The sequence below is a fragment of the Quercus suber genome, unplaced genomic scaffold, assembly GCF_002906115.3.
Source record: "Quercus suber isolate HL8 unplaced genomic scaffold, Cork oak 2.0 scaffold_185, whole genome shotgun sequence".
Lineage (NCBI taxonomy): Eukaryota > Viridiplantae > Streptophyta > Magnoliopsida > Fagales > Fagaceae > Quercus > Quercus suber.
In genome coordinates, this window is record NW_027069643.1 from 1,180,264 (window position 1) to 1,198,484 (window position 18,221).

Here is an 18,221-nt window from a genome sequence, read left to right on the forward strand (position 1 = left end):
AATGTTACAAGTTACACCACATAATAATTTTTTATGAAATTTATATTTTGAAAATTTCATTGTTAAATTACACGTGTTTTATATGTTCTTAACATGCATGCTACTTTTCATACCAATCAAATGTTATTTACCATTCACCTATAAGCTCATTTTTATTTTATTTTATTTTATTTTTTGCAATATTTTATACTATAAAAACTTGAATTTAAAAAATTAATTGATGATATGACTATTGTGGGATGTTTAAGGACCGAGAAGAATAAGGAGTGGGATGTCCTGCACCCACTCATTTGTAAGACTCATTTGACCCGAGAGGTTGGTCTACCTGAGAAGAAGATGGGGAAAGTGCTTAGAATCTGATGAGCATCCGAGTAGGGGAAATAGCATTTTAGGAGAGGATCAGCTTGGTGGGAGGAAGCTTCCTGAAAGGGTATACCTTCCACCTCTGCATTGAATGCTCTGCAACAACCTTATCAGTTCCATTAATAAAGAAGTGACCCCTAAACAGTGTCTTCATAGCTAGCAACCCCTTCTATCACCTTCAGCAGAACCCTGATGGGACAAGTATCTAAGGAAGAGCTTTGGGGCTTATAAGTGGAAGGCCAGGATGCCAAGAAGGAAGGTATATAAGGCGAAAGAAGCTCTACAGGGAAGGAATCAGAGAGAAATAGAAAAGTGAACAGTGTAATGCTTGACAAAATTAAAGTAAAACATATATAAGAACTTATACTCGGAAGTGATCGAGGAGCACTTTTCAATTGTTTGATTCATATTCTTCCTTGTCTGGGAACCACATCATTAGCTCTAAGCTTAGGTAATTACTCTATTGTAACTGCCTTCCCATCTCTACACTAAAACAATTCTATTGTATGGGCTTGGGTTGAAGTGCAAGGCACTACTAATCTAAGTAGGCTTAGGCTTCCAAATCTAGCACTTACAATTGGCGCTGTTTGTGGAAAATTGCAAACAATTTTCCTAAGTCATAGCTAACTCGGAGCACAATAGGGAGGAATTTGTTGGTTCTTAATGTGAGGATCACTTTGTTAATCTGGAACGACGGAGGGATAGGGAGAACAATCCTACACCCAGTGTTAGAATAGAAACAAAGCATACAGAGCACACAGGAAGTTATTCCAGGTCGGGAAGTCACGTTTTGCACGAACAGGAAATGCGAAATTTAAGGCTGAAAATTGATCATTTGCATAAAAATTGCATTGGAGGGAACGTAGCAGGAGAAATTTTACACCCCTATCAAGAGAGGAGTACGAAGAGAAGGAAGATATATCTTATAGGCGGAAATCTAGAACACCTCCCAGTGAATCTTTCTCCGCATCTTCAGAGGAGGATAGGTTTGAAGAGCCCAGGAGGGAGCGTGGAAAAGGGAAATAGGGGGAAAATACGTTCCCTTATACTATGGGGAATGACGCGATGATCAAGGCCTTTTGTCAAATTTTGAAGTCACCCTTCGTAAGGAGAATTGATAGAGCTAAGCTACCCCATCGCTTTACGCAGCCCATGTTCACCATTTATAATGGTAGAACCAACCTAGTGGAACATGTGAGCCATTTTAAATAGAGAATGGCCATTCACTTTAGAAATGAGGCCCTCATGTGCAAGGTTTTTCCTTCCAGCTTAGGCCATGTTGCTATAAGATGGTTCAATGCTCTAGAAGAAGGTTCAATAAAATCTTTTGAGGAATTAACCTGAGAATTTGGAGCTAGTTTTGTAACATGTAGCCGAGTCCCCAAGCCCCTGGATTCTCTACTATCCATGGCAATGAGAGAGGGGGAGACTTTTGAGACCTACTCAAATAGGTATTGGAAAACATTCAATGAGATAGATGGGGATTTTGAAGACATGGCTATAAGAACCTTTAAGGTGGGGCTTCCAACTAAGCACGATCTGTGGAAGTCACTAATGATGAAGCCTGCACGCAGCATGCGTCAACTCATGGACTGCGTTGATGAGCATAAGTGGGACAAAGAAGATCAGAATAGACAACAGAGGGATTTTTCAACCAATTACCGAGAGACAATGCGCCGATGGTTAACTTGGTGTTTAAGGAGCAAGTCTATCAAATCCTTGAAAATATAAAAAATAAGCCTCACTTTAGGTGGCCCAACAAGATGGGGGGAGATTCGACCAAACGAAATCAGAGTCTCTATTGTCATTACCATAAGGAAAGGGGACATACAACTGAGGATTGCAGAACTTTACGTGATCACTTGGGTCAGTTGGTAAAGGTCAAAAAGTTGGAACAGTTTTTGCATTAACCCGCAAGGCCAATAGGGTAACTCAAGGTAGGGTTTCAGAGGGATGGTGCTCCTCGACTAGTCCTAGGTACGATCAACGTAATTTTTGCTAGGAGTGATGCAAATTTGAGTTCTAGAATTTTGGCTGTTGCTTTGAATTCAAAACAGGGAAATCTAGCCCAGGTATCAAAGTGGGCTAAGCTGGAGCTATCGCCAGTCTTAGGCTTCTCGGAGGAAGATAAGGTGGGGACATTCCAACCCCATGATGACACCCTTATAGTAATTCTTCGAATAGGAGGGTATGACGTGAAGAGAGTTTTTGTGGATTAGGGAAGCAAGGCTAAGATTATGTATCCAGATTTATATAAAGGGTTGAATCTTAAACTCGAGGATCTGGAGAGATATGATTCGCCTATAATAGGATTTGACAGCAGAACGTTAATCCCCCTGGGGAAGGATTAAGTGACCAGTGCAAGCCAAAGACGAGGAAGTGCAAGTTATCTTTATTATAGTGGAAGCCTATTCCCCTTACACGACAATTTTGGTAAGACCTTGGCTTCATGCAATGGGCAGTATCATCTACCTTACATTTGAAGTAGTAATTGGCGTCTTTTCCCTTTTAGCAACTGTAAACCCAGTTTACATCGTTCCACGTGAGGTTAGTCCCCATCTTTTGGTTTATCATATCTACACTATCGAGGATCCTAAAAAGGTTGGGAGAGCATTGGGTTGGCAATAACCTATAATAGGATTTGACAGCAGAACGTTAATCTCCCTGGGGAAGGATTAAGTTACCAGTGCAAGCCAAAGACGAGGAAGTGCAAGTTATCTTTATTATAGTGGAAGCCTATTCCCCTTACACGACAATTTTGGTAAGACCTTGGCTTCATGCAATGGGCAGCATCATCTACCTTACATTTGAAGTAGTAATTGGTGTCTTTTCCCTTTTAGCAATTGTAAACCCAGTTTACATCGTTCCACGTGAGGTTAGTCCCCATCTTTTGATTTATCATATCTACACTATCGAGGATCCTAAAAAGGTTGGGAGAGCATTGGGTTGGTGATAACCTATAATTAATAAGAAAATCTCTAGTAACCCTACCCATGGAAATTTCCATCTCGCCTTCTATGAAGGCGATTATCAGAAGAACTACCGAACTAGGTGGTCTGTTTAGGACTAACCGTTCGCCTAGTTCACAATGTTGAATTTTAACAATGTTGGGTGTCGTATATTTAGCCCTAAAGGCGGCCATGCCTTTGGGAGTGTCAACAAGCCTAGCAAATCTACCCATAGGTCCTTATAAGGTTAAAGTATGAAAAACAAAAATAACAACAACAAGTAAATCCCTTTGTGGTATGGAGTGTGAAACCAAACACACCTACAAGCACTAGAAAGGCTTCTCCTTGGACTGCTGCTTCAAAGAAAAAAGCTAGAGAACAAGTAAATGGACAAAATCGCTCTCAACACCTTCTTATATAGGAGAAAAAAAAAAGGGTAAAATTCCCGCCGCATGATCATCATCATGTCGCAGAACGTGGGAGGAACAAGTAGCCACCTGATGCAATAATTGTAGGAACGTGGATATTGAAGCGTCAATGACTTGCAGAAGATAGTTGACACGATGCCTTCACGTGGGAACACGCTTGGCACGTATTACCCATCCAAGTGTTGCTAAAACCTTGCTCTTAGATCAAGCGTTAATAGCAAGGTCTTGGGGGACTAATATGGGGTGTCCGAGGACCAAGAAGAATAAGGAGTGGCATGTCCTGCATCCACTCATTAGTAAGATGCATCTGACCTGAGAGGTTGGTCTACCTGAGAAGAAGATGGAGAAGATGCTTAGAATTTGTGAGCACCCGAGTAGGAGAAATAGCATTTTAGGAGAGGATCAGCATGGTGGGAGGAAGTTTCCTGAAAGGTATACCTTCCACTTCCACATTGAATGCTCTGCAACAACCTTATCAACTGCATTAATAAAGAAGTGACCTCTAAACAGTGTCTACACAGCTAGCAACCCCTTCTACTACCTTCAACAGAACCCTGATAGAACAAGTATCCAAGGAAGAGTTTTGGGGCGTACAAGTGGAGGGGCAAGATGCCAAGAAGGAGGATATATAAGGGGAAAGAAGCTCTACAAGGAAGAGATTGGAGAGAAATAGAGAGAGTGAAATAGAAAAGTGAACAATGTACTGCTTGACAAAATTAAAGTAAAACATATATAAGAACTTATCCTCGGAAGTGACCGAGGAGCACTTTTTTCATCAATTTTTTTATTCATATTCTTCCTTGTTTGTGAACCACATTATTAGCTTTAAGCGTAGGTAACTATACTATTGTGATTGCCTTCCCATATCTACACTAAAATTATTTTATTGTCTGGGCTTAGGTTGCAGTGCAAGGCACTACTAATCTAAATGGGCTTGGGCTTCCAAATCTAGCACTTTCAACTATTGATCTTTAATCACATTGAAAATTTCAAGCATAGAGAATATATGGAGAGAATATAATTTAACAGTAAATCTGTCAAAATTTGCATCCAATTAAAAAATATTGAGTAGTGTAACATACTGTTGAGGTCCAAAATATCACAAGTATTAAAATCTAAAAACCAGAAGGCCCTCAAAGAAAAGGAAGGCCCAATCCGCCCACCAAAGCCCACTTAAAGTGAGTAAAAGGAAACCCAAGCCCATGAAAGGGGAGGCCCTGAGCCTTAGAAAAGGGAGAAAAGAAAAAGAAAAGGCCCGGCCCAACATTTGAGGGAAGAATTCCCAAGGAGCCAAGAAAAGGACTGGACCAGGATACCTTGGAACTGCTAGAACTAGGGGAGATCCTTGGGAAATACAAGAAAAAGCCAATTGGGATTTGGACAGCTCAAGGGAGTGAGCTCATGGGCACAAGGAACAAAGGTAGGTATGTCCCATCAGCCGCCTATGACTTAGAAAAAAGCTGTGACTTAGGAATCAGCACTTGATAAAAAGAAGATTGGTACCTCGGGGAACATAGGAAGGTGAATCATGAAGGAAGGTGGCTGAGGATCTTTTAGCTTGACAGGGAGGAATCTACCCATTTAGAGAAAAGGACAAAAGGTGAAGTAGCCAAAAGGTGGGGTCTAAAAAAGGTCTATCTAGAAGCTTTGGGTAAAGAAGATTGAAAGTCACCCCTTAGGACCCCCTAAAAGAGGAAGGTCAACTGGGTACATTTTGGGAGAAAGTGCTAGAGGATACACTTGAATTCAAGGAGATTCAAATCTCACAAGCCTTGAAAGCCTACAAAAAGTAATTTAAGTTTATGACTTTTGAACTTATTTAAACCTTGTGACATATCCCAGCAAGAAATAGGGTCCAATGTACTAAAACTCAATATAATGAAATATCATTTTATTCTTTGAGGATCCTTGACAATTTTTTTTTCATTTTTTTTTCTTTATTTCTTTACTGTTCCTCAGCCATTTACTTTACAACATGTATATATTTGCATATATGAATATGTATGTGTTGTAGGGCCCATGTTTTGTGTATAACTTGGTTCGTAATTAGCCTAATATAGCTGTAATGAACCAAACCCAGTCCACTAAACAACAAGTATAAGGTCCAAGATCCTTGTTTCTACTTGAGCCTAGGTACTGTCCAAATAAGAGCCCACGCATGCTTAAAGTTTTAAGTAATGTTACACCATTCAATATTTTTTAATTGAATGTGAATTTTGAAAATCTACCATTAGATTACATTATATTCATATATTCTCCATACTTGCAAATTTTTAAGGTGATCAAAGATTAATAATCATAACATCAATTAATTATTTAAATTCAAATTTTTGTAGTTTAAAATATTGCATAAAAAATGAGTTTATGGATAAAATGGTAAATAATAACCAATTAACATGAAAATTGGTATGAATATTAAGAACATATAGAACATGTAATTTAACAGTAGGATTTTTAAAATTTGAATTTGATAAAAAAGTAATTAGATGGTGTAACATTGTTTAGAGGTATATCAGGTGTAACTTGAACCCAATCCATATGTGTGTGTATGTGTGTGTGTGTGTGTATATACCACGCTTAGAATTATACCAGGTGAACTTGAACCCAACTTATATATATATATATATATTCAAGTTTAAATATTGAATTTCCGTATAAATATAACAAATTCAAAATTGTAGTATAATTGAAAGAGCACTTAACATGAAATAGGAGTATATTTAAAGAGGGCGTTTGGATTGCGCGTTTGCGCGTCCACGTTTCCTCAAATCTGCGTTTCTCTTCTCTTCTTTTTTTTTTTTTTTTTTTTTTGCTGCATAATTTGACTTTGGGAGACAAAAAATCTGTGCATGAACAGTGCGTGCACTGTTTACGCACTGTTCATGTAATAAAAAATATTAAAAATGGACCCACGACACTATTCACACATTTAAAAATTATTTTGCTACAGTATTTTCAGTTTTCAGTTTTCTCAGCAACAATAAGTTCAATCCAAACGGACCCAAAATCTTACCAATTCTGAAGGGTATAAAATTACTATTCACCCTCCCTTCTTGGTGCTGGCTTTTCCCTCCTTAAGTAAAGGCTTCTATGGTCTTCTTTATTTCATTTGCTCTTGTTTTGCCTTCCTGGGAACTCATGTTTAGAAGCATCCTAATTGTTGTCCCTTCATAGAAAGTAACCTTCTTGGACAAATCAGATGCCATTTAAGGTTAATGAAAGGGGACCCATTGTTCAAGAGAGTAATGACACTGGAAAACAGAGATCGAAATTGGAAGAAGAAGAAGATCAACAGCTAGATTCTAACGGCTAGTACAATATGGTGTTGTTGTATTAAATGTGCCTCTTAAGTTGTAATGGAAAAACAATGACATTTTGTTTTAGTAGAACAGTGTCGTTTTAAGGCTTCTTCAATGTTAGAACTTTGGGCACTGTTCTTCCCTCCTCTATGTTCAAGTTGATGGTCATCACTGTGTGCTTCTTGAAGATGAGCCATAGCTCCACAACTGACCTGGTAACCATCAATCCTGAAATCACAAAGAGTCTGTTACAGGGTTGGTTATGAGTCTGTAAATTGAAGTTTGACTTGTATCTTGAACTGTGATGAAATTTTTGTAATCAATTCTAACTGTTTTATCTTCATTTCCTGTCTCTAGTAAAAATTTTCCAAACCCAGCATTGATAGTGTTCAACTGCTTCCTCATTTTCTTGAAAAATATTTGGTCTAGAAGAAAAGCGATGAACTGTAACAATTTATTGTTTCGCCGCTTGCTCTTTTTCAGTGCAAAAATTCGGCACTCGGCCAATAAGTCATTGAGTTCATAATGCCATTTCAGGGTGCCATTGACACTGACAAAGCATACACTTGCCAGAGTTTTCTTCTCCATTTCTCTTTTGTGTCTTTGAAGTAGGAAATGTGATTTAGGGATAGAGCGTTCATGAATGTGGCACATTCGAGTGATGAGGGTAGAGGAGATGGACATTACAGTTGCTTTGCTCCATTTATTTGATTCAGGGATTGGGTTTCTTTTGGTTGTTGGGGTTTGAAAAATGGGATTGAGGCATGGTTACTGATGGTATTGCTTGATTTGATTTGTATTAGTTTCCTAGGTGTATGTTCTTCATGTTTGTGTATGTTCTTCATGTGAGGAGTGTTTTGATCTGTTTGAGCTTTTGTTTTTGACATATTATGTGTTAGAGTAATGGCTGAAGGAGAGGTGGGCTACGGATCAGTAACGAAGGAAATCATAGGTGGGTAAAACGTCAAAATTGAAACCACGAGTAGACAAGTCAAATTAGAGATAAATCACAGGTTGGTAAAGTGTAATTATCTAATATATATATATATATATATATATTCTTCCCAAATTTGCCTATCCAAAAAAAAAAAAAAAAACTCTATAATTAGAAATTTGAGACCAAGGTACATTTCATTTCTTATATCATTGTTATTGTACACAAACATAGATAATGGCAAAGAAGTAAAAATACACAATACCAACCCCAGCAAAGGATATGAAGTAAGATTTAAAATTATAAATAATAATAATAATAATAAATAAAAATAAAAATTGTGTTTTTGAGAATCACCACGAATCATTAAGAAATGAGATTTGTGGGGTACGGGAATTTAAATAAAGTAATTGTGCCACATGTTATACTCATGGTTGAGGGGGCCATTATCGTTCCAAGGAGGGCACACCCTCGGACAATAAGGCTACGTCAATGGCACGTTACTAGAGAAAATCACACTATAGAAAAAGAGTTTCGGAGAAGGGTTTAGCTTTAACATGATTGAAGGGATAGTGGATGCCACCGTATTTAATACGTCCCACCAAATCTCCTAGCTGCATTTATGTGGAGAAGACCCCTGAACAGTGTTACGTTGGTTGCTGCAACTCACAAGGGATTTGGAAAGGTGTTTGATGAGACAAGCACTCAAGTAGTGCCCTAAACGATCAACAAATGGAAGGCCAAAATCATCTAAAGGAAGCTATATAATGTAAAAGACCCTCTAGGGGAAGGGATCAAAAAATCTGTAGAGAAAACACTATAGTAACAAGAACCGAAATTGTATCCAAGCATAAGAAAAATATACATAAGGACCCCTATCCTCGGATTTTGCCAAGGAAAGTTTTCTTTACACAGAGCTTGTCTTCCTTTACTTTCTTACTATCTTTGATTTACTATGCATGTTGCTTGATCCATTGGAACCTAGCTTTTAAGCTCACCCTCTACAAATTTATTATATTGGGCTTTTTGGGCCTTAATCCTTTCATCTTTTGGCTGCCGCAACTCACAAGGGATTTGGAAAGGTGTTTGATGGGACAAGCACTCAAGTAGTGTCCTAAACGATCAATAAATGGATGGCCAAGATCATCTAAAGGAAGCTATATAATGTAAGAGACCATCCAAGGGAAGGAATCAAAAAATCTGTAGAGAAAAGACTACAGCAACAAGAACCGAAATTGTATCCAAACTTAAGAAAAGTATACATAAGGACCCCTCTCCTTGGATTTTGCCGAGGAAGGTTTTCTTTGCACAGAGCTTGTCTTCCTTTACTTTCTTACTATGTTTGATTTACTATACGTGTTGCTTGATCCATTGAAGCCTAGCTTTTAAGTCTACTCTCTACAAATTTATTGTATTGGGTTCTTTGGGCCTTAACCCTTTCATCTTTTGGGCTAAGGAACTAAAAGCCGCCCCTACAAGATTCATTTTTGTTTGTTTGTTTTATTTTTTGGCAACATTATCTTTGTTACTACACTTTCCAAAGTTTGAAATGTGCCAAAAACATTCCTATGACTGTTGAAAGGGCAACGGCGTGAACATCTTACCTAATGAGACATAGATTTGTTTCAAAGTTTAGTTCAATTTCACTTCCAGGAATTTGAATCTGCATGTCTGAATTCAATCTCATTCATACCAATTATAGCTGAAACATATATAATATTCAAGCAATAGTTCATTTTAGGATACAACAATGAACTCCTCTGTATTTTGTTTTTGTTACTACTTAACTGTTTACCACCACTATAAATAACTTGTTTCCTAAACTGAAGTTTCTATTTTGACCTCAATACCACTTAATTAAAAGCTATCAAGTTTTTTTTTTATATCAGTTTAATCACAAGTATAGAGTTAGTCTTAATTACCAAATCACTAAATATCAGTAGAACGAAAAAGTAAAGAATGCAACAAACTAGTAACAAAGGGAAACATATCCAAAAAAAGCAATTTACTATAAAAGGAGTTTACAAACTCAAAACTTGTATGACTAGATTCTACTGAGCAAACAACTCATTGATGTCACCAAAACTCCATAACTTCTAGACTTTTATATCAACCCTCCCTCTGGGATCATTAAAGTTTGCAACCTCAGTGGTTTCAGCAGTATATTGGTATTTGTCTGTTCTTGATCAAGGATAAGTCATATAGGTGCAAAAACCAAGAACTAGGAGGAACAACGTGGTGAATGGATTTGAAACAGAGGAAAGGCTCTCATGTTATTATGTGATACAGCTACCACTCTACTCTCTAAATTCATAGCATTAATTGTGTGTGTGTGTGTCTATATATATATATATATAAGTTTAATAGAAAGCTATGCAAACATTTTCACAACAGATTTTGGAAAACAGAATCTGTGACTCTCACTCTTACGAGGGACATGCGAGCTTAATTAGTGTCTCACTGATCAGTGATCAGAGCAAATAATCCCAGTTTCCACTTCTTTGTGTGGCTTCAACCGTGACTTGCTCTTCAACAATTTATCATTACATTACAAACCTTTTGTCATATTACAATGTCAACAGAGATATTTCCAATCTAAATCCTAACATTAACCACTTGCGAGTTGGAAAGAACGAAACACACACAAAAGACAAAGAATTTGAGATATTGAAGTACCTTCTATATCCTTATCTTGAGAAAGCTTTATGACCAATGTTGTCTTCCCACATCCTCCTGGAGCAGTAACTAGAAGCAGAGACTCTTCCTTTCCCTCCTTCAACAGCATTGTCTTCAACTCCTTCAATGGCTCATCCAACCCAACAATAAATTTCGGAGGTGGAGGAACCGAACACAACACCCCAGCCCCAACTGCTTTCTTCTCAAAGCAGATTCTCTTAAGCTCTAACAAATCCCTTCTGATGTGTACTTGCATATCAACCTTACAGAAACTCTCAATTGCTTCGTTTAACTTAGAGTAAGTTCACCCCCGTATTTAGCTTTGAAAGCGCGCTGCCACCGTTTGATTTTCAAGCATTCGCGAATGCACTCATCGGCCTTCTTCATTTGATCGATCAAACGCTTTATTTCATCTTTTCGGCCATCAAGTTCTTCACTTAATTGTTTTATCACTTCCACCACTGGTTCTAGATTTTCTAGATTGGATTCGAGTTTTCAAGAGTGGAGTTGAACTTATGACCTTCGTTTCTAAAATACTTAACTCTGTCATGCAACAACGCAATTACTTCTCCAAACGCTGCACCCAGAAGAGCCCCTCCAACAAATGCTAATGCCATAACTCTGTGTCCAATATCTTTGGAAACCCAGATAAGAAATACTACGATTTCCTTTGAATGAATTAGACTTTCAAACAAAAGAAATGAAAAAACTGCACGAGTAGAAGCAAGCTAGCAGTGAAAACTGGAGACCAAAATTATATAGCTAAATCAAAACAAGTGCAATATCAAGGAGACAGGGAATGAAACATGATCCTGCAAAAAATGTGAAATTAGAAACTAGATCTCAAAACTCTTCTATTTCTTCTCAGTTTCCTTTGCAAATAAGGAAATAGAGTAGAGAATCCAAAGGAATGTAATTATTTGAAGGAAAAAAAAAATGAACGGGGTGGTTAAGGAATAGGTGAGTACTTTACTCTGAAATTGCTCATGTAATATTGTAATGTCAAGCAAGGAACTTGGAAGTTTCCGAGTTCGAATTCAGTGTTGGCTTCGCATTACAACATCTCTCGGATGCTAATGCTCTAAAGTAGGATTTTTTTAAGCATAATTATAATATTTTGATGTTAATAATATTTCGATGTCAATAATAGTATAATTTATTTATGAGTTTTTTTTTTTTTTCACTTTTTTTTATATAATTATTTGTAGAAAAACATTTGTATATGCATTAAATATGCTTAAAAAATGTACTTTGGCAATCTGTATTATATATGAATTCATCAACACAAAAATTATATATATTTATTCATTCATATACATACCTTAAATAAAAGGTAAAAGTACAAATAAAATTAAGCATATTTAATGCATATATATCACGAGTTCAAATCTTCTGTTCCACTTTTCCTGCTTCACTCTATACTTCATCAATAAATACTTACCACGTGTTCATCTAATTAATTAAATATTATCATTATTGACTTATTAATACTACAGTTATTAATTAATAGTAGCATTTAATTAATTAGGTAAACACGTACTAAGTATTTATTGGTGGAGTATAAAATGGAGCAGAAAAAGTGGGACAGAATATTTGGACTTGTGATATATATGCATTAAATATGCTTAATTTTATTTGTAATTTTACCTTTTATTTAAGGTATGTATATGAATGAGTAAATATATATAATTTTTGTGTTGATGAATTCATATATAATACAATATGTAACTGCCAAAATCAAGTTTCATACGTACACATACATTAGAGCTTGGTTGTTTTGTTTTATGGATCAAATGTCTGCAAAAAAGTCATATTAACCATGCTTTCATATTCCAAATTTTTAATGTAGTTTAAACAGCTAAAACACTTGTCAATAAACCCTGTAACCTTTAAAAGAATAACATAAGTTATTTGGTTCCATAAATTGCAGATGTTGAGAGGCTGTGGGAGGTTTCCACTAGCCCTTGAAGTGATTGGTGGATCACTCCGAGGGCAGCGTGCAGAGGTTCAGCTCAGTAGATTGAGGAAGTGGTCTAATGATGACATTATTTCCAATCCTGATCTGCGTAAATGTCTCCAAAGAAGCCTAGAATTTTCAGATCCTAAGGTCAAATTCAAAAAGTGTTTCACGGATTTAGGTTCATTTCCTGAAGACCAAAGGACCTACGCTGCGGCCCTCATTGATATGTGGGCAGAATTATATAATCTAAGTGAAGATGGCGTTGATGCTATTGCCACTTTACAGGAACTCTACAATCGGCATCTGGCTAGTCTTGTGATGACAAAGTATGGTGACTTGTGATTTCAATAATCTGATATTTCGTACCATTGACGTGGTTGGTGATTGTTACAAAGAGCTAGAAAGAAGAAAAGTTGTACAAAGCTAGAAACAATGAGGGATTTCAACTACTCTACCAAGGGAAAAAGCGGTTCCAACTTCTATTTGTCTGGGAAAAAAATTGTTGCTTGTCTTGTAGATGCTTGAATTCAATTATTGTATATGGAAACTGATAGTATTGATTTTCCTTAGCTGTGTTATTATATTTTTATGTTGGATGATAATGGAATTAATTTTTTGTATGTGAAGTTTGATGTTTTTAAATCTTTCTAAGCTTCTATTTTTGGCCCATTCCCCAGGAAAGACGAAAGTGAGTTTAGCAAGTATTACAATGAAGACTTCGTCACACAACATGATCTTCTTAGAGAGCTAGCTATATCTGAGACTAGGCAAGAGCCAATAGAAGAAATGGAAAGATTGATTATGGACATAAGTGAAAACAAACTACCAAGTTGGTACACAGTAAAAAAACAACAACCCACGAAAGCTCGCCTAATTTCTACTCAACTGGTTGGTTCATTCTCTCCCTCTCTCACACATACAATATACATATATAACCTACAAAACCCTGTCACGCCGTATATAATTCTTTTTGCAGATGAATTGTTCTCATCAAGTTGGTGCAACATTCAAGCACCCAATGTTGAGGTTCTAGTTCTGAACTTTCAGTCAAAGAACTACAGCTTACCCGAGTTTGTGGGGAAAATGGATAAACTCAAGGCGGTGATAATCATTAATTATGGTTTCTTTCAAGCTGAATTAATAAATTTTCAACTACTCAAGTCTCTATCCAATTTAAAGAGAATCAGATTAGAGAAGGTTTCAATTCCTTCCCTTTTCAAGGCCCCTATATGGTTGAGGAGTTTGAAGAAATTATCCTCATTCATGTGCAGTTTTGGTCAGGATTTTGGGAATAGTACTATGAAAGTTAAAGATGCATTGCCAAATCTAATGGAGATAAACATTGACTATTGCAATGATCTAGTGGAATTGCCTGCATGGTTGTGTGATGTTATCCTCCTAAAAAAACTTAGCATCAGCAATTGTCATCATCTATCTGGATTGCCTGAAGGAATTGGAATGCTGGTAAATTTAGAAGTGCTTGGGCTTCGGTCTTGTACTGAGTTGTCAAAGTTGCCAGATTCAATTAAAAGCCTCCAAAAGTTAAGAATTCTTGACATATCTGACTGCCTTGGCATTAGAAACTTGCCAAAAGATATTGGTGAATTGTGTAATTTGAAAGAGCTCCACATGAAAGGGTACTTGAACTTGAACTTGCGTAATGGGTTGCCACAATCAACCGTGAAACTTGAGCAATTGACGCTTGTGATATGTGATGATGAAGAGAGGGCCAAGTTATGGGAACCTTTCAAGGAAGTTCTCATCAATCTAGAGGTCAGGATAGTTAAAAAAGAAATCAGCTTGAGCTGGCTCAAGCTCAAATCATGATTTCTATGAATTGTTTCTTAATGGTGATTTTGGGTTATGCGGTACTTGGAACTTGGAAGTGAGTTGGCGTTAGCTCTCGAGTTGTTACGACAAAGGGTCAAAAATAAGTGCTTTTATATTCTACGGTCGCGATTTGGGAGTCTATTGTTTTCTCTTCTGCTTCTGCTTCTGCTTTTGCTTTGAAAAGTCTTTCTTTTTTACAGAATATATTCCAATATATGTTATTGGTAAAAATAGTCATTTGTGGAAATTTCATATTTTTGAAAAAAACTTCTGTTAGAGCATCCTTATCAAACATCTCAAAAAATATATCATTTAGCATCTCAAAACCTTATTTTATAACATATAACGCACTATTTTACAATACCACATATATCAAAACTTCTATTTTTTTTTTTTACCATTTCATTTAAATAATGTTTCTTTATTATTTTACAATAATTTTTTTTTCCCTCTCTCTCCTTGGTCTCTCTCTTTCTCAACCCAAATTCTTAGCATCGCCGGCCACCACATCCACCCACCCATACCACAGCCACCACATCTGTAACGACCCTGCATCAACTGTGTAGATATTGTCCGCTTTAGAACCCATACCACTCACGGTTTTGTTCTCCCCCAAGACACACAGTAATGGGGGAAAAGGCTTCTGCACATTAAAGGGAGATCATTCCTTATAAACAGATTCTCATGTGCTTCCCTAAGCGATATGAGATTCCATAGAATGCAAGACCCCCCTTTTTGGGTCACTATAATCCACCCCCCTTACGAGCACATGCGTCCTCGCGTGTGGGACTCACACTTCCAGCTTGGGCGTGGCTCTAATACCATTTGTAACAACTCCACCTCACCTATGTAGATATTGTTTGCTTTGGGGCTTCATGCCCCTCACGGTTTTGTTCTTCTCTAAAGCACACAGCAGTGAGAGAAAATGCCTCTACACATTAAAGGAATGTCACTCCTTATAAGCACATCCCTATGTGCTTCCCTAGGCGATGTGGGATTTCATGGATTGCAAGACCCCCTTTCGGTCAGAGATGGCCCGGTGATCCCGTATGGCCTCAGGACACTACCCCACAAAGTGGGCCCTAACGAGGACGTTAGGGATTTAAGTGGGGGAGATTGTGATGCCTCAATTTGATTAATTGTGTGATGTGTGTAAGTGTGTGATGAGTGTAAGTGTGTGATGAGTCTCACATCGGGTATTTACTAGGTTGAACTCGGCTTTAGGGAAGAACAAAACCCTATAAGGAGCTTCAATTGTGACTAGTCCTTTTGAGGTATAGCGCAGATGTGGCTAGCGCTTTTCCTTGGGTCGTTACAGATGGTATCAGAGCCATGCCCTACCCAGAAGTGTGGGCCCCACACGCGAGGATGCATGAGCCCGTAAGGGGGGTGGATTGTAGTGACCAAAAAAAGGGGGGTCTTGCATTCCATGGAATCCCGCATTGCCTAGGGAAGCACATGAGAATGTGTTTATAAGGAATGACTTCCCTTCAATGTGTAGAGGCCTTTTCCCCCACTACTGTGTGTTTTGGAGGAGAACAAAACCGTGAGTGGTATGGGTCTCAAAGCGGACAATATCTACACAGTTAGGGTAGGGTTATTACAACATCCACCCACCATCGCTGCCACCAGCCATCAGCCAAATCCACCACCACCACAAACAACAGCAGATAAAAATAAAAATAAATAAATAAATAAAACCTCCACTTCCACCAACCACACCCACCACATCCACCATTGGACCAAACCACGGCCAAATCGGATCGCCGGCCACCACATCCACCCACCTATCACCACCAACCACAGCAAGAAAAAAAAAGGAAAAAAACCCACAAACCACGGCCAAATTAGTTCCGAACAATCAGTTCGATCCGACCCACGAACAATCAATTCGATCTACAACCAAACCACGCTCCGACCCATGAACAATCAGTTCGATCCACGACCAAACCACACTCGGACCCACGAACAATCAGTTCGATCCACCCTTCGATCCACGCTCCAAACCAAAAACCCATACTCTGGCTCACGACTATTTCAATCGCCTTGGCTTGATGCTCCGGTCTGGGTTTTGTCTGGGAGGGAGGCAGAGACATCGAGCAGAGGGAGACAGAGAGCAGAGAAATGGTTGGCTCAGAGTAATGGAAATGATACTTGGATCATAATTGGGTTCAATTAGTTACCCAGTTAATTGGGTTTGATTGGGCTAATTCCCATTTAACCCAATTAATAATTGGGTGGGTTTAGGTCTCATTTAAATGGGTGGGTTTGGGTGGGCAAAAGGTTTGAGTTGATTTTGCCACCCCTAATTTCATCCAAGGAAAATTGTAGTATTTCTTATATAGGATATTAGACTTGGACACAGAGTTATGTCAATAGCAACATTTGTTAGAGGGGCTTTGTTGGGAGCAATGTTTGGAGAAGCATTTTTGTGCACACGGGGTGTTGCATAACACTATTAAGAATTTGAGAGGCAAAGCTCTTGACTACAAATGATATTTTGTTACTAAATTTACCATTAGATTTCATTATCTTCTTTTTGGTGACTGAATGCCTAAGTCGAATATATTGAATCAATTTATAGTTTACCATTTATTATTACGCTAGCATTATTAACCAATTTCATATAAGTAAATCAGTTGTATTGCAAGATTAATCTTCTAAGCAAATTTTTTTTTTTAGCTTGAATAATCTTCTTTTTGATCTTAGGTTATAATAAAATGTCTTATCTTTTCATCTTAATGATCAGGATGAAATAAGAAGTGCATATTTTCAAAGACATTCTTGTCAACCTCTTGGTCGTTCCCTAAAAAAGAAATTAGTGCAGCATTGCGTTGATTTAATCCTAACTAGTTTGAAGAATACAAAAATTGGTTAGAGCAGATCAAAAAAAAAAAAGATGATGCATTTTTTTTATATTGTTACTTATTTAGTCTAGATGTTGGTAATTGAATGAGATATCAGTAGTTTAACGATTGCTTGACTGTATACATTGAAAAAGATGTAGCTGATAACACTGATAATGAAGTTGATAACATTGTGAATTTTGAAAATTTAACTGTTAAATTTCATGTTTCTTATGTTCTTAATTAGCATGCATATCAAATTTCGTTCAAATCAGATGTTTTTTACTATTTGATCAATAAACTTATTTTTTATACACAATTTTAGATTTTAAAAAAAAAAAAAAACTTGAAATTGATCTTTGATGACATAGCAATTGATTTTTGATCTTCTTGAAATTTTGCAAGCATGAAAAATATAATGAGAACTTGCAATCCAACAATTAGATTTTCAAGATTTACAATCAATATAAAGATAATGAGAAACTCTACAAACTAGTTTGGAGAGAAACTTTGTTCATAATAAAACTATCATACAACGATTTCAAAATATGAAAACTTACAGAAAATTTTTTTAAAACTTAATGTACCATTTGCGTGTTTTTTTTTTTTTTTTTTTGGTGTGTGATGTTAATATATTAAAATTTTATTTTTACCATTTGCGTGTTTTTTTTTTTTTTTTTTTGGTGTGTGATGTTAATATATTAAAATTTTATTTTTATTAATTTTTATTTAACTAAATTTTTTAATGACCACCCTAAAAAATATTCCTAGAGCTGTCACTGCTATTAAAAGACTACTTTGTTATTGGAAAACCTTGATTTTGAATTATAATTTGACAGTTTAATTTAGGCATATGCCTATTTTTTTAATTTACATATTTATATTATAATTTCTTGAACTTTTATATATATATATATTCTTAAAAATTTTTATTTGA

At 36.8% G+C, this 18,221-nt stretch overlaps 1 protein-coding gene across 1 annotated transcript; it reads left to right on the top strand.

The window, feature by feature from the left end:
- The first annotated feature begins 12,578 nt into the window (after positions 1-12,578).
- LOC112026164 (probable disease resistance protein At5g66900) lies at positions 12,579-14,435 on the top strand. Its single transcript, XM_065778524.1, has 3 exons — positions 12,579-12,934; positions 13,286-13,500; positions 13,585-14,435. Exons 1-3 carry the CDS (start codon positions 12,579-12,581, stop codon positions 14,433-14,435), a joined length of 1,422 nt encoding a protein of 473 aa, XP_065634596.1.
- Positions 14,436-18,221: the final 3,786 nt, after the last annotated feature.

Coding starts and splice junctions, on each gene's coding strand:
- LOC112026164 (XM_065778524.1), top strand. CDS start 12,579: ATGTTGAGAGGCTGTGGGAGGTTTCCACTAGCCCTTGAAGTGATTGGT. Junction 12,935..13,285: donor GCTAGTCTTGTGATGACAAA/GTATGGTGACTT, acceptor CCCATTCCCCAG/GAAAGACGAAAGTGAGTTTA. Junction 13,501..13,584: donor AATTTCTACTCAACTGGTTG/GTTCATTCTCTC, acceptor TTCTTTTTGCAG/ATGAATTGTTCTCATCAAGT.